This window comes from Gorilla gorilla, chromosome 8, assembly GCF_029281585.2.
Source record: "Gorilla gorilla gorilla isolate KB3781 chromosome 8, NHGRI_mGorGor1-v2.1_pri, whole genome shotgun sequence".
In the NCBI taxonomy this organism is placed as follows: Eukaryota; Metazoa; Chordata; class Mammalia; order Primates; family Hominidae; genus Gorilla; species Gorilla gorilla.
Genome location: NC_073232.2, coordinates 105,794,456 through 105,810,565, shown reverse-complemented (window position 1 = coordinate 105,810,565; position 16,110 = coordinate 105,794,456). Strand labels below are relative to the sequence as shown.

Here is a 16,110-nt window from a genome sequence, read left to right as displayed (position 1 = left end):
GGTTTTATTAAGGCTTATTTAAGGTTATTTCACTTTACACATTTCACTTAAGGTTACTGAGTTTGGAGAATATGTAAGGGGTTTTCTGGCATGGTAGAAAGAAGATGGGCTTTGGCCATGGGCTTGGGTTGGAAACCCAGGAATGTCTTTTTGTTGTTGTTTTTTAAATGTTAGTGGGGGATTTGTTCAGTTTTCTTGGCTGTCAAAGTAGCTAGCTGGGCTGGGTGCGGTGGCTCACGCCTGTAACCCCAGCACTTTGGGAGGCCAAGGCGGGCGGATCACCTGAGGTCAGGAGTTTGAGACTAGCCTGACCAACATGGAGAAACCCCGTCTCTAATAAAAATACAAAATTAGCCAATCATGGTGGTGCATGCCTGTAATCCCAGCTACTCGGGAGACTGAGACAGGAGACTCGCTTGAACCCGGGAGGTGGAGGTTGCCGTGAGCCAAGATCACGCCATTGCACTCCAGCCTGGGCAACAAGAGTGAAACTCCGTCTCAAAAAAAAAAAATACAAAAAAACAAAAAATCCAAGTGGCTAGCTGTAGCCGTTGACAAAGTAACACATAACCACAAATTTAGCACATAGTGGGAACCTCAGAGGTTTTAGTTTTTCCCATGAAGTTCTCTTCTTTGAATGTATTTTTCTATCATGTAGCCCCTGCCTTTAAAACATTAAACTCTTGGTGAAAGCAATGGATCCTATAACTCATCTATCCTTCCCTCCCTTCTCCATTTACCTGCATCTGCCTTCTGTCTGAGGACGAGAGTTACGTTTGCTGATATTAAAGTCACCAAGGAATCACCAGTTTGTGGGTTTGTTGGAGGCTGGACATGTACACACAGAATATGGCTCCTAGCATAAACTCCTGCTCAACTACAACAGACTTCTTAAGAAATAAAATAAAATAAAATAAAAAAGGAAAACAAAACAACAACAGAAAATACCAAAACCAGTAGATGGTTCCAGTTCTGGTAATGACAGTGTAGCTTTTGTCAGACTAACCCACTATTCAATAACAATTATAAACTCTGGACAAAATATAAAAAACAACTGTTGATGGCAATGAAGAACAACCAAAGGCAGGCAGACACTGCAATGGCCATGGCTCTTGAAAGAAGGGAAGCAAAGTGAGTTCTATATTTAACTGGCTTTCCCCCATGAGTATTATTTAGTCCTCACAGTGCATGGTGAAATACAGCCTAAACAAATGTGGCAATTTCAGTCTCCAAGAACACAACTGTATATTCTCAAAAGGAAAATAATCCAGAATTTCTGTAATGTATCATCTACAATGTCACTCCTATACTAAAAAATTTAATAGACATGTATAGAAACACAAAAATGTGACCCATAATGAGAAAAATTAGCCAATAAAAATAGACACATAGATGACCTAGATGTTGGAATTAGCATCTATGAGAACTGTTTTAAGCTGCTATGAATATGCTAAAGAATTTACAGGAAAAAATGGACAGAATGGGTGAATAGAGAACTCAGAAGAGAAATGGGAACTCTAGTAAAAGAAGAGAGAACCTAGATCCATGCTATCCAACATGGTAGCCCTTAGCCACGACAGCCACAATGTGGCTATTGAGCATTTCAAGTGTGCTTAGTCCAAATTGAGATGTGCAGTAATTTTGAAATACTAAATTTCAAAGATTTAGCATAAAATAGCTCATTAATAGTTTTTATATTGATTATATGTTAAGTGATAATATTTGGGATATGTATAGTTAAATGAAACATATTATTAAAATTGACTACACCAATTATTTTACTTTTTTTATTTTTTGTAGAGATGGAGGGGTCTCCTTGCTGCCCAGGCCAGGCTCGAACTCCTAGCTTCAAGTGATCCTCCTCCCTTGGCCTCCCAAAGTGCTGGGATTACAGGTATGAGCCACTGCACCTGGCTATTTTACTACTTTTGTTGTTGTTTTACTTTTCTTTTTTTTTTTTTTTTTGAGACAGGGTGTCACTCTGTCACTCAGGCTGGAGTGCAGTGGCATGATCTTGATTCACTGCAATTTCCAGCTCCTGGGCTCAAGTGATCCTCTTACCTTAGCCTCCTGAGTAGCTGGGACTACAGGCATGCACCACCATTCCCAGTTAATTTTTTTTTCTTTCTTTTTTTTTTTTTTGGTACAAAGAGTTTCGCCATGTTTCCCAGGCTGGTCTCAAACTCCTGGCCTCAAGTGATCTGTGTGTGCTTTGGCCTCCCAAAGTACTGGGATTACAGAAGTGAGCCATCATGCCTTGTCTATTTTAGTATTTTTTACTGTGGCTACTGGAAAACAAAATTACATGAGGCTTGCATATTTCCATTGGACAGCACTGTTCTAGAACTGTAAAATACAATATTTGAATTCAGAGAGGTGAAAATACTAAAATTGATTAATAAGTTAATAAGATTCCAGGATGCTACTAGGTCAATATACAAAAATCAGTTGCATTTCTAACCCTAGCAACAGACAATTAGAAAATAATTTTTTTTTTTGAGACAGAGTCTCACTCTGTTGCCCAGGCTGGAGTGCAGTGGCATGATCTTGGCTCACTGCAACCTCTACTTCCTGGGTTCAAGTGATTCTTGTGCCTCAGCCTTTCCAGTAGCTAGAATTACAGGTGCACACCACCACTCCTGGCTAATTTTTGTATTTTCAGTAGAGACGGGTTTTCACCATGTTGGCCAGGCTGGTCTCGAACTCCCGACCTCGAGAGATCCACCCACCTCGGCCTCCCAAAGTGCTGGGATTACAGGTGTAAGCCACTGCGCCTGGCTGGAAAATAAATTTTTAAAAGGCCATTTATAATAGCATAAAACTCAGACTGCTAAGAATAAACTTAATAAAAGGCTAAGCTCTATGCACTGAAAGCTGTAAAACATTGCTGAGAGCAGCTAAAAAAGAACTAAATAAATGAAGAAATGTTTCTGGATTGTGCAGATGTCAATTTTTGAGAAATTAATCTATAGATATATACTATCCCAATGGAAATTCCAGGAAACTTTTGTAAAAATTGACAAGCTGATTTTAAAATGTATATGAAAATGGAAATGTCCTATATTAGTCAAGACATTCTTGAATAATAAAGTTGGGGGACTTACCCTGATTTCAAGACACAATAACACTCCAGCATTAGTCTTATTAATTTTGTTAATTTATTGTGGCATTTAGTAATTTAGTTAATAAGTGTAGTTATTAATTTAGCGTGTGTTAAGATAAATAGGGCCAGGTGCGGTGACTCACACCTGTAATCCCAACAATTTGGGAGGCCAAGGCAGGAGAATTGCATTTGCCCAGGAGTTTGAGACCAGACTGGACAACACAATGAGACCATGTCTCTATAAAAAATTAAAAATATTAGCAGGGCATGGTGGCATGTGCTTGCAGTCCTAGGTACTTGGGAGGCTGAGGCAGGAGGATCACTTGAGCCCAGGAGTTTAAGACTGCAGTGAGCTATGACTGTACCACTGCACTCCAGCCTGGGTGACAGAGGGGACCCTGTCTCTAAAAATAAATACATAAATAAAAATAAAAATAAAAATAAATTAGATTGCCTCTGGGAGGAGGGGATTCTGGACTAGAAGTAATTAAAGAAACTTTCAGAAATGTTGGTAGAGTCTATAACTTTATTTGGCTGATGATTACAATGATATATATATACATCTGTCAAAACTCATTGATCTGTACATTTTATTTTATGTAAAATAATTGTGTAATAAAATATGTAACATAATTTTTTAATATAAAAAGCAACAGAGTGGAGTAATCCTGGCATGGCAGCCCCAGCATGTCGGTTGGGAATGTAACTGTACAATGGAGAGAGATGAACTCTGGGACACACTGAGCTGAGTTTATATCCTTTCTTTACTACTTATCAGTGGCGACCTTGGGCAAATTGTTCACTCTCTGCAAGCCTTAGTTTTCTCATCTGAAAAATGGTGCTGGTGCTAGCACTTTACTTCACAGATTTGTAAGGAAGAGCTAATGAGTATAAGTAGATAAAGTATCTAGCATGGTTTCTGGTAGTTTATAATCCCACAGAAGAAAACATGCCCTAAGGGTAAGTGGTTATCTGCCAAGAAAAAAGGTGGACAGTGAAGGGGAAAAAAAAAGTCTTTAATTATGAGAACCTTGAAGATTTTCAGGTCTTGAAGATGCCTTTTATTGACGCTTGCTTTGGTAACATGATCTGGGAAAGTAGAATCCTTCCTGCTCTAAATCATCTACTATTCGGAAATATATAAATTCCCCCTCTACAGTAGCAGAGCTCCACAAGAAGCCTGCCCAATTTTTCCAAAGTATTTTTTTGATATTGGTGCCCAGATGTAGGTGGCTAAAGTGAGCAGGGAAAGCTAAGTACAGCCCTCCAGTGAAACACAGAAAGTACAAGAGTCTTGAAACAAACTCCAGATCACCCTGTGGCTCTGGGAATCAAACTTCAGAGGTCGTCAGGCTGGCGCTTCTGTTATGGTTTATGTCCTGGCCAGTTATCCCATGAGACCACATCTCTTGTTCCATACAGGCACGGACCAAAGGCCTGGGTTCTGCTTAACTCCACTGCTCACTGGATGACCAAGACATGTTCCACATCTACAAACTAGAGTTAATACTGGCTTGCTTTAAAGTTGTAAGGGGAGCAACTTCCTTATGGCATATATTTATGATTTAATACTATGGTCTTTGCTATAACATTGTGGATCGGAATAAGAACTATGCGGCTGAATATGTCCATATCTTTTGTTCAACTGTAGTTGAAGATCTTGTGAGCCTAGAATTAACAGTAATGGCAAAATTTTATTTCCATAAACAGATCTGTATAATTTCTATGGTTAGAAAAAAAAACCCTATATAATTTGGCATGCTTATTGTTTTGCCTCTGTAACAAATAACTCAAATTCATATTTATTGATAAAGAGTTATTTATTTAAGAAAGATGCGCGAAAGCATCTACTCCTTCTAACTCCTTCACACAGTTTTCGGTTCTGATGTATCCTTAACTGCCTTATCATCTTACACTGAGTGTTCATCTGTAACCCCTGATAAGTCCTTGGGGATAAGAATCTTAGAGTATCTATTTATTGAGTTGTAATGGTGCTTTATATATTCTGGATACTAGACCCTTATCAGATACATGGTTTGAAAATATTTTTTCTCTTTCTATTGGTTGTATTTTCACTTTTTTGATAATGTGCTTTGAATTACGTCTTAAATATTTTATTGTGAAAATTTTGAATTTTGATTATGTCCAACACATTTGTTTTTTTAAAAAAGAATCTTAGAATATCTATATATACACAAATACACTAGACATATTAAAACATTAAATAATTTTATTCTTTTCTCATTTACAGTAGCCCAGTGGTAAGCATGTTAGAAAACCTGAAGAAATTTAAAAGTTTTTGGTTTACAAAAAGCATGTATAAAAATATCTGTTCAGACAAACAAAGATCTGATAATTACATTGCCCAGCTTTAAGAATGCCAAAAATAAATAAAATACTGTCAATCAAATGAGAGGGCTACATGGGTTTATTAAAATTTATTTTAACAATTTTAGCTAACCAGCATGTGCTAATGCAATTCAAGTTACAGTTACTGCCAGATAATATAAGAGAAAACATTGTGTGTGGCCACTTAAGATTATGCCTCAAACAGATACTGTTTCGTGTGCAGAACAGAGCTGGGGAACACAGCTGGGTTAAGTTTCAATGGTAAGCAGCAATAAAGATCAAGAAAATCCCCAACTTTTCTAATAACCGCTATACGATATGAAAAAAAAATAGTATCTATCACCACCTCTTAACAATGGACATCAAAATTAGGATTGTAGGTTTTCTAAGTGCTTGGATAAAAAATGTGAACACAGTTAAGATCCTTGGTTAATTATCTTTGATTTTTCAAAACCCCCAAAACATAAAATATTTTGCTTGCTGGTGCATTAACCCATTAGCAATAACCTGAGCTATCTTTTCCTCACCAAGTATTTTGACAGTGCAAAATGTTAGTAGTCTCAGTAGACGCTGCTCACCACATTCTGTCATTGCAGCCTGATGATGAACCATGTCAGGGAGGTATCACTGCCAAGAGAAATGCACAGCAGCCTAAAAGATACATGATTCACTAGCATGCCAGAGTGTCAAAGGTAGATAGGCAGTTTTATGCAAAATGTGAAATATATAATTCAAAATGCCCACAAGCTAACAGAAAATACAGTATTGAATCTTTTAATATCAAAACAAATACTTATTTTGCTACTTTGAACAGTATTCCACATGGACAAGTAGATCGCGATGTTCAGTGGCTGGATACTGTATATTGCACTTGGGACATTCCACCAGACTTTCATTGAGTGCAGCAGTGGGACTTTTTGGTGAGGCGGCAACTTTTTCTCTGTTTTCAGTCTCTCCTTGGAAAGTGACTAATGGCTCTGTGATGGCAAACTCATGAAGCTGTTTCTGAAAAATAAGTTTCAAATAATAAAATTTGTAAATAAGGCCCACTGTTCAGCTTTTTTTTTTTCGTTTTTTGAGGTGGTCTCACTCTGTCACCCAGGCCAGAGTGTAGTGGCACAAACATGGCTCACTGCAGCCTCGACCTCCCAGGCTTAAGCAATCCTCCCACCTCAACCTCCTAAGTAGCTGGGACTACAGGCACATGTCACCACGTCCAGATAATATTTCTATTTTTTGTAGAAATAGAAAATTCTACTAAAAATTAATTCTATGTTGCCCAGGCTGGTCTCAAACTCCTAAGCTCAAGTGATCTGCCCACCTCAGCCTCCCAAAGTGTTGGGATTACAGGCATGAACCACTGCACCCAGCCTGTTCAGCAATTTTAACTGTTCCATAAGTATTATAGCTGCTTCAGCACTGTAGACAGATTTTCTTTTGAATTTCAGCTCATCAGTATTATGGGGGTAATATATGAGGTAGTTGTGAATTTATCCAGATAACTACTGTAATTATCCAAATTACCCAGATATTGGAGTCAGGTGTATATATGAATATGTTTTATTAGGACACAGAGTCGAATATTAGGTAGGCCTATATGCAAGGCTGATTAAATTTGCTAGTTTTGTAAAACAGAGGCAATGTCAGCAATAAAGTACTATATGGAAATTAAAGGCAGCAAGGAATTTTAGCAGCTCAAACAGCTTATACACAGAAATGACTAAGATATTCTATCATACCTTTGAGACTTTCCTTTTTCGTGTTTTTTTTCTAAGAACTTGGAGTAGTTAAAAATGAGTATTTTACAGCACAGTGAAGAGGGTGGACAGCAGGAACAAAGTACAGGAAAATTACAAATTCTTTTTTTTTTATTATACTTTAAGTTTTAGGGTACATGTGCACAACGTGCAGGTTTGTTACATATGTATACATGTGCCATGTTGGTGTGCTGCACCCATTAACTCATCATTTACACTGGGTATATCTCCTAATGCTATCCCTCCCCACTCCCCCCACCCCACAACAGGTCCTGGGGTGTGATGTCCCCCTTCCTGTGTCCATGTGTTCTCATTGTTCAAATCCCATCTATGAGTGAGAACATGCGGTGTTTGGTTTTTTGTCCTTGTGATAGTTTGCTGAGAATGATAGTTTCCAGCTTCATCTGTGTCCCTACAAAGGACATGAACTCATCATTTTTTATGGCTGCATAGTATTCCATGGTGTATATGTGCCACATTTTCTTAATCCAGTCTATCGTTGTTGGACATTTGGGTTGGTTCCAAGTCTTTGCTATTGTGAATGGTGCCACAATAAACATACGTGTGCATGTGTCTTTATAGCAGCATGATTTATACTCCTTTGGGTATATACCCAGTAATGGGATGGCTGGGTCAAATGGTATTTCTAGTTCTAGATCCCTGAGGAATCGCCACACTGACTTCCACAATGGTTGAACTAGTTTACAGTCCCACCAACAGTATAAAAGTGTTCCTATTTCTCCACATCCTCTCCAGCACCTGTTGTTTCCTGACTTTTTAATGATTGCCATTCTAACTGGTGTGAGATGGTATCTCATTGTGGTTTTGATTTGCATTTCTCTGATGGCCAGTGATGATGAGCATTTTTTTCATGTGTCTTTTGGCTGCATAAATGTCTTCTTTTGAGAAGTGTCTATTCATATCCTTCGCCCACTTTTTGATGGGGTTGTTTTTTTCTTTTAAATTTGTTTAAGTTCTTTGTAGATTCTGGATATTAGCCCTTTGTCAGATGAGTAGATTGCAAAAATTTTCTCCCATTCTGTAGGGTGCCTGTTCACTCTGATGGTAGTTTCTTTTGCTGTGCAGAAGCTCTTTAGTTTAATTAGATCCCATTTGTCAATTTTGGCTTTTGTTGCCATTGCTTTTGGTGTTTTAGACATGAAGTCCTTGCCCATACCTATGTCCTGAATGGTATTGCCTAGGTTTTCTTCTAGGGTTTTTATGGTTTTAGGTCTAACATGTAAGTCTTTAATCCACCTTGAATGAATTTTTGTATAAGGTGTAAGGAAGGGATCCAGTTTCAGCTTTCTACATATGGCTAGCCAGTTTTCCCAGCACCATTTATTAAATAGGGAATCCTTTCCCCATTTCTTGTTGTTGTCAGGTTTGTCAAAGATCAGATAGTTGTAGATGTGTGGCATTATTTCTGAGGGCTCTGTTCTGTTCCATTGGTCTACATCTCTGTTTTGGTACCAGTACCATGCTGTTTTGGTTACTGTAGCCTTGTAGTATAGTTTGAAGTCAGGTAGCGTGATGCCTCCAGCTTTGTTCTTTTGGCTTAGGATTGACTTGGCGATGCGGGCTCTTTTTTGGTTCCATATGAAGTTTAAAGTAGTTTTTTCCAGTTCTGTGAAGAAAGTCATTGGTAGCTTGATGGGGATGGCACTGAATCTATAAATTACCTTGGGCAGTATGGCCATTTTCACAATAGTGATTCTTCCTATCCATGAGCATGGAATGTTCTTCCATTTGTTTGTATCCTCTTTTATTTTGTTGAGCAGTGGTTTGTAGTTCTCCTTGAAGAGGTCCTTCACATCCCTTGTAAGTTGGATTTCTAGGTATTTTATTCTCTTTGAAGCAATTGTGAATGAGAGTTCACTCATGATTTGGCTCTCTGTTTGTCTGTTATTGGTGTATAAGAATGCTTGTGATTTTTGCACATTGATTTTGTATCCTGAGACTTTGCTGAAGTTGCTTATCAGCTTAAGGAGATTTTGGGCTGAGACAATGGGGTTTTCTAGATATACAATCATGTCATCTGCAAACAGGGACAATTTGACTTCATCTTTTCTTAATTGAATCCCCTTTATTTCCTTCTCCTGCCTGATTGCCCTGGCCAGAACTTCCAACACTATGTTGAATAGGAGTGGTGAGAGAGGGCATCCCTGTCTTGTGCCAGTTTTCAAAGGGAATGCTTCCAGTTTTTGCCCATTCAGTATGATATTGGCTGTGGGTTTGTCATAAATAGCTCTTATTATTTTGAGGTACATCCCATCAATACCTAATTTATTGAGAGTTTTTAGCATGAAGGGCTGTTGAATTTTGTCAAAGGCCTTTTCTGCATCTATTGAGATAATCATGTGGTTTTTGTCGTTGGTTCTGTTTATATGCTGGATTACGTTTATTGATTTGCGTATGTTGAACCAGCCTTGCATCCCAGGGATGATGCCCACTTGATCATGATGGATAAGCTTTTTGATGTGTTGCTGGATTCAGTTTGCCAGTATTTTATTGAGGATTTTTGCATCGATGTTCATCAGGGATATTGGTCTAAAATTCTCTTTTTTTGTTGTGTCTCTGCCAGGCTTTGGTATCAGGATGATGCTGGCCTCATAAAATGAGTTAGGGAGGACTCCCTCTTTTTCTATTGATTGGAATAGTTTCAGAAGGAATGGTATCAGCTCCTCCTTATACCTCTGGTAGAATTCGGCTGTGAATCCGTCTGGTCCTGGACTTTTTTTGGTTGGTAAGCTATTAATTATTGCCTCAATTTCAGAGCCTGTTATTGGTCTATTCAGAGATTCAACTTCTTCCTGGTTTAGTCTTGGGAGGGTGTATGTGCCGAGGAATTTATCCATTTCTTCTAGATTTTCTAGTTTATGTAAGTAGAGGTGTTTATAGTATTCTCTGATGGTAGTTCGTATTTCTGTGGGATCGGTGTGATATCCCCTTTATCATTTTTTATTGTGTCTATTTGATTCTTCTCTCTTTTCTTCTTTATTAGTCTTGCTAGCGGTCTATCAATTTTGTTGATCTTTTCAAAAAACCAGCTCCTGGATTCATTGATTTTTTGAAAGGTTTTTTGTGTCTCTATCTCCTTCAGTTCTGCTCTGATCTTAGTTATTTCTTGCCTTCTGCTAGCTTTTGAATGGGTTTGCTCTTGCTTCTCTAGTTCTTTTAATTGTGACGTTAGGGTGTCAATTTTAGATCTTTCCTGCTTTCTCTTGTGGGCATTTAGTGCTATAAATTTCCCTCTACACAGTGCTTTAAATATGTCCCAGAGATTCTGGTATGTTGTATCTTTGTTCTCATTGGTTTCAAAGAACATCTTTATTTCTGCCTTCATTTTGTTATGTACCCAGTAGTCATTCAGGAGCAGGTTGTTCAGTTTCCATGTAGTTGAGCAGTTTTGAGTGAGTTTCTTAATCCTGAGTTCTAGTTTGATTGCACTGTGGTCTGAGAGACAGTTTGTTATAATTTCTCTTCTTTTACATTTGCTGAGGAGTGTTTTACTTCCAACTATGTGGTCAATTTTGGAATAAGTGCGGTGTGGTGCTGAGAAGAATGTATATTCTGTTGATTTGGGGTGGAGAGTTCTGTAGATGTCTATTAGGTAAGCTTGGTGCAGAGCTGAGTTCAATTCCTGGATATCCTTGTTAACTTTCTGTCTCGTGGATCTGTCTAATGTTGACAGTGGGGTGTTAAAGTCTCCCATTATTATCGTGTGGGAGTCTAAGTCTCTTTGTAGGTCTCTAAGGACTTGCTTTATGAATCTGGGTGCTCCTGTATTGGGTGCATATATTTAGGATAGTTAGCTCTTGTTGTTGAATTGATCCCTTTACCATTATGTAATGTCCTTTTTTGTCTGTTTTGATCTTTGTTGGTTTAAAGTCTGTTTTATCAGAGATTAGGATTGCAACCCCTGCCTTTTTTTGTTTTCTATTTGCTTGGTAGATCTTCCTCCATCCCTTTGTTTTGAGCCTATGTGTGTCACTGCATGTGAGATGGGTTTCCTGAATACAGCACACTGATGGATCTTGACTCTTTAACCAAATTGCCAGTCTGTGTCTTTTAATTGTAGCATTTAGCCCATTTACATTTAAGGTTAATATTGTTATGTGTGAATTTGACCCTGTCATTATGATGTTAGCTGGTTATTTTGCTCTTTACTTGATGCAGTTTTTTCCTAGCCTCGATGGTCTTTACAATTTGGCATATTTTTGCAGTGGCTGGTACTGGTTGTTCCTTTCCACGTTTAGTGCTTCCTTCAGGAGCTCCTGTAGGGCAGGCCTGGTGGTGACAAAATCTCTCAGCATTTGCTTGTCTGTAAAGGATTTTATTTTTCCTTCACTTATGAAGCTTACTCTGGCTGGATATTAAATTCTGGGTTGAAAATTCTTTTCTTTAAGAATGTTGAATATTGACCCCCACTCTCTTCTGGCTTGTACAGTTTCTGCTGAGAGATCAGCTGTTAGTCTGATGGGCTTCCCTTTGTGGGTAACCCAACCTTTCTCTCTGGCTGCCCTTAACATTTTTTCCTTCATTTCAACTTTGGTGAATCTGATAATTATGTATCTTGGAGTTGCTCTTCTCGAGGAGTATCTTTGTGGCATTCTCTGTATTTCCTGAATTTGAATGTTGGCCTGCCTTGCTAGACTGGGGAAATTCTCCTGGATAATATCCTGCAGACTGTTTTCCAATTTGGTTGCATTCTCCCCGTCACTTTCAGGTACACCAATCAGACGTAGATTTGGTCTTTTCACATAGTCCCATATTTCTGGGAGGCTTTGTTCGTTTCTTTTTATTCTTTTTTCTCGAAACTTCTCTTCTCACTTCATTTCATTCATTTGATCTTCCATCATTGATACTCATTCTTCCAGTTGATCGAATCGGCTACTGAGGCTTGTGCATTCATCACGTAGTTCTCGTGCTGTGATTTTCAGCTCCATCTGGTCCTTTAAGGACTTCTCTGCATTGGTTATTCTAGTTAGCCATTCATCTAATCTTTTTTCAAGGTTTTCAACTTCTTTGCCACGGGTTCGAACTTCCTCCTTTAGCTCGGAGAAGTTTGATCATCTGAAGCCTTCTTCTCTCAACTCTTCATTCTCCATCCAGCTTTGTTCCGTTGCTGGTGAGGAGCTGCGTTCCTTTGGAGGAGGAGAGGCGCTCTGATTTTTAGAATTTTCAGTTTTTCTGCTCTGTTTTTTCCCCATCTTTGTGGTTTTATCTACCTTTGGTCTTTGATGATGGTGACATACAGATGGGGTTTTGGTGTGGATGTCCTTTCTGTTTGTTAGCTTTCCTTCTAACAGTCAGGACCCTCAGCTGCAGGTCTGTTGGAGTTTGCCAGAGGTCCACTCCAGACCCTGTTTGCCTGGGTATCAGCAGTGGAGGCTGCAGAACAGCGAATATTGGTGAACAGCAAATGTTGCTGCCCGATTGTTCCTCTGGAAGTTTTGTCTCAGAGGGGTACCCGGCTGTGTGAGGTGTCAGTCTGCCCCTACTGGGGGGTGCCTCTCAGTTAGGCTACTCAGGGGTCAGGGACCCACTTGTAGAGGCAGTCTGTCCATTCTCAGATCTCAAGCTGCATGCTGGGAGAACCACTACTGTCTTCCAATCTGTCAGACAGGGACATTTAAGTCTGCAGAGGTTTCTGCTGCCTTTTGTTTGGCTATGCCCTGCCCCCAGAGTTGGAGTCTACAGAGGCAGGCAGGCCTCCTTGAGCTGCGGTGGGCTCCACCCAGTTTGAGCTTGCCGGCTGCTTTGTTTACTTACTCAAGCCTCAGCAATGGTGGGCACCCTTCCCCCAGCCTCGCTGCCACCTTGCAGTTTGATCTCAGACTGCTGTGGTAGCAATGAGCAAGGCTCCATAGGTGTAGGACCCTCCAAGCCAGGCGTGGGATATAATCTGCTGGTGTGCCGTTTGCTAAGACCATCGGAATAGCGCAGTATTAGGGTGGGAATGACCCGATTTTCCAGGTGCCGTCGGTCACCCCTTTCCTTGGCTAGAAAAGGGAATTCCCTGACCCCTTGTGCTTCCTGGGTGAGGCGATGCCTCACCCTGCTTCGGTTCACGCTTGGTGCGCTGCACCCACTGTCTGACAGTCCCCACTGAGATGAACCCAGTACCTCAGTTGGAAATGCAGAAATCATCCGTCTTCTGCATCGCTCATGCTGGAGCTGTTCCTATTCGGCCATCTTGGAACCGCCCCCCCAAAATTACAAATTCTTTTGCATACCCTCTGCTCCCTAAGCTTTGAATGGTCAATAACAAAAATGAATTATAAATTTTCATTTCAAATATTATAAATTGGTAAAATCAATTATATACTTAAGAACAGAGCCAAAAATATATTCTTTCTTTTATTCATACAGAAGTTACAAATGATTTTTACTTTTATCATTGCTTTTTTTCCTCCTTTGAAAACTGAGGAATCATATTTGTAACATTTCACTGTCTCCAAGTATTCTATAGTAGTAGAATAAAATTTAAAATATGTACTAGTGGGACAGACATATATTCAAATGCAGACCCCCAACAAGTTTGGTCCAAAAGCTTATTAGTAAGGTGAGAATAAGTAAGTGAAAAGCCATTTCATCATAGAAACAATATTATTTAAAAGGTTCATGTTTTAAAAGATTATGTTTTCAGAGTGACTCACACAAACCTCATAATACATCTAAAAAGCATATTAACAGTAATAGTCCATTATCCCTAAAAACAGCATTTTTTTCTTTTTCTTTTTTTTTTTTTTGAGACAGAGTCTCGCTCTGCTGCCCAGGCTGGAGTGCAGTGGCTCAGTCTCAGCCCACTGCAACCTCTGCATCCCGGGTTCAAGTGATTCTCCAGCCTCAGCCTCCCAAGTAGCTGAGGTTACAGGCGCCTGCCACCACGCCTGGTTAATTTTTTGTATTTTTAGTAGAGACGGGGTTTCACCATGTTGGTCAGGCTGGTCTGCAACTCCTGACCTCATGATCCGCCTGCCTTGGCCTCCCAAAGTGCTGGGATTAAAGGTATGAGCCATCGTGCCCAGTCTTTCTTTCTTTTTTAATAGATAAACACAATTTCAGTTCAGGATTCTGTGACTACCCTCTATTCTACCCTTTTGACCCCAGCTCAGGCACTATTTAGTGCCTCCAGCATCACAGCAGCTGGGGTAGTTGGGGGAATGTTTCCAGATGTGATCATGTCCCTCTTTCTGGTCCTCTGAATTGATGCTCAAAGGGCAGTTGCTTCAAATGAGGCAGGGGCTCTACCTACTGATTTGAGATACAGCTAGCTGTGCGTTAAGCTGTATCCTCCTAAGTTCGGAACTGATTTGGTATATAAATGGAAGACGAAGACAAATTTTAGTTTAATCATTCCAGACTCACCAAGGATTCCAACTGTGTTATTTGATTTCTTGCTTTTCGGAGCTCCTTAAGAATTACATGCAATTGATGCTGCATATGTTGACGGTCGAGTTTTTCATTTTCAAAGTCTAAAGTACATGCCTGCATCTGGAAAAGGCCCAGGACAAGACCATTACAGCTGATACAGACTGTCTAGTTCTCTTGACTGGATGCTCACATTTTTTAATTAGCACATGAAGAAAATATTTATTGTACCATCGTAGCAAGAATTCACCTAAGCACCATGAAATGTTGATAAACAAGGCAGCTTATGGCTGAGGATTTGGTTTATCCAAGGAGCAAAGTCAATGCTGAGGTATAGGTGAATGAAGAGCAGCTTAAGAAGTTGTTGATTAGAATTACTCCTCCCTATCCACCTTTTTTAAGGGGGAAGAAGGAGAAGGGAAAGAGATAGCTATTCCCTGGTTTGGAATATACTAAAAATCTCTGCTTTACACCATTTATAATACATTCTGAGACTAAATGGTGTCTCTCCAAGTTCTGCTTGAAGTTATAAGGTAGCCCTAATTAGGAGACATTGTTAGGCTAGGAACTACAGCCACTGGGGAAGAGCAAAATTTGCCAAGGCCAACATCTACCTGTCAAGAAAACTGCCATCACACCTCAAGAATCTGTTTAGCCTAAGGTCAGCAACAGGAATAAGTGGCTAGCAGAGTCTCTTGAAATATCTTTTTTATTGAAGAAAAAAGACTTTTATTGAAGTCTTTTAAAGACACTTTTCACAACTTTCAAATGGTTCTCCATAGAACAGCATAAACATGAGGAAAAACTGCATTTTCTAACAGGCAGAATTGAATTTAGAAGCAACCCCAATGAGTACCTGTTGTTCCAACAGAGCTACCCTTGTTTGTTCTTCTTGCTGCTTTAGCAGAGATGTGTAAAGAAACTGGACCTGTAGGACATAAAGAGAACCAATGCTGTCACATCCAACCTTTTCTGGCTTGACCTGGGATGCACAAAAAGCTCACATCACAAGTCTCACATCTCTAACCAGGACAACACCTGCTAGTCAGGGGTGAATCATTCCAGCTGGCCATCTGATGGCTATCTATGCCAGCAGCTAAGCAGTATACCACCACCCTTGCCGAGAGTTCCCTGAGGCACACAGACTGAATGCTGATAAACAGCACTGAACTCTGCAGCAGCCATGTCCCCTTTCCTGGAGGTTCTGACATTTCTGAGTAGGATAACATGGGTGGCAGTGCTGGGCCCTTAGCCAGAGCTGAAGCAAAATTTAATCAGCGCACTTAATCTCTCCCTAGTATCACTGCTCATACCTGTAGACAGAAGAAGTGTGAGTGGTAAAGACTAAGATGGCAGGCTGGGCACAGTGGCTTGCACCTGTAATCCCAGCACTTTGGGAGGCCAAGGCAGGTGGATCACATGAGGTCAGGAGTTTGAGACCAGCCTGGCCAACATGGCGAAACCCCATCTCTACTAAAAATATAAAAATTGGCCAGCCGTGGTGGTGGGCACCTGTAATCCCAG

The 16,110-nt window shown here is 39.9% G+C and overlaps 1 protein-coding gene across 2 annotated transcripts in view; it reads right to left on the bottom strand.

Moving 5' to 3' along the window:
• Window positions 1-5,315: 5,315 nt before the first annotated feature.
• CEP55 (centrosomal protein 55) overlaps window positions 5,316-16,110 on the bottom strand; it is a 32,482-nt gene continuing 21,687 nt past the window's right edge. For both annotated transcript variants that reach the window (XM_019035618.4, XM_055352507.2), the window contains exons 7-9: window positions 15,443-15,514; window positions 14,584-14,709; window positions 5,316-6,457 (exon numbers count right to left, since the gene is read on the bottom strand). In XM_019035618.4, the coding sequence (XP_018891163.3) occupies window positions 6,254-6,457; window positions 14,584-14,709; window positions 15,443-15,514 (402 nt within the window). In that variant the 3' untranslated portion in view covers window positions 5,316-6,253. The remainder of the gene's footprint in view (window positions 6,458-14,583; window positions 14,710-15,442; window positions 15,515-16,110) is intronic.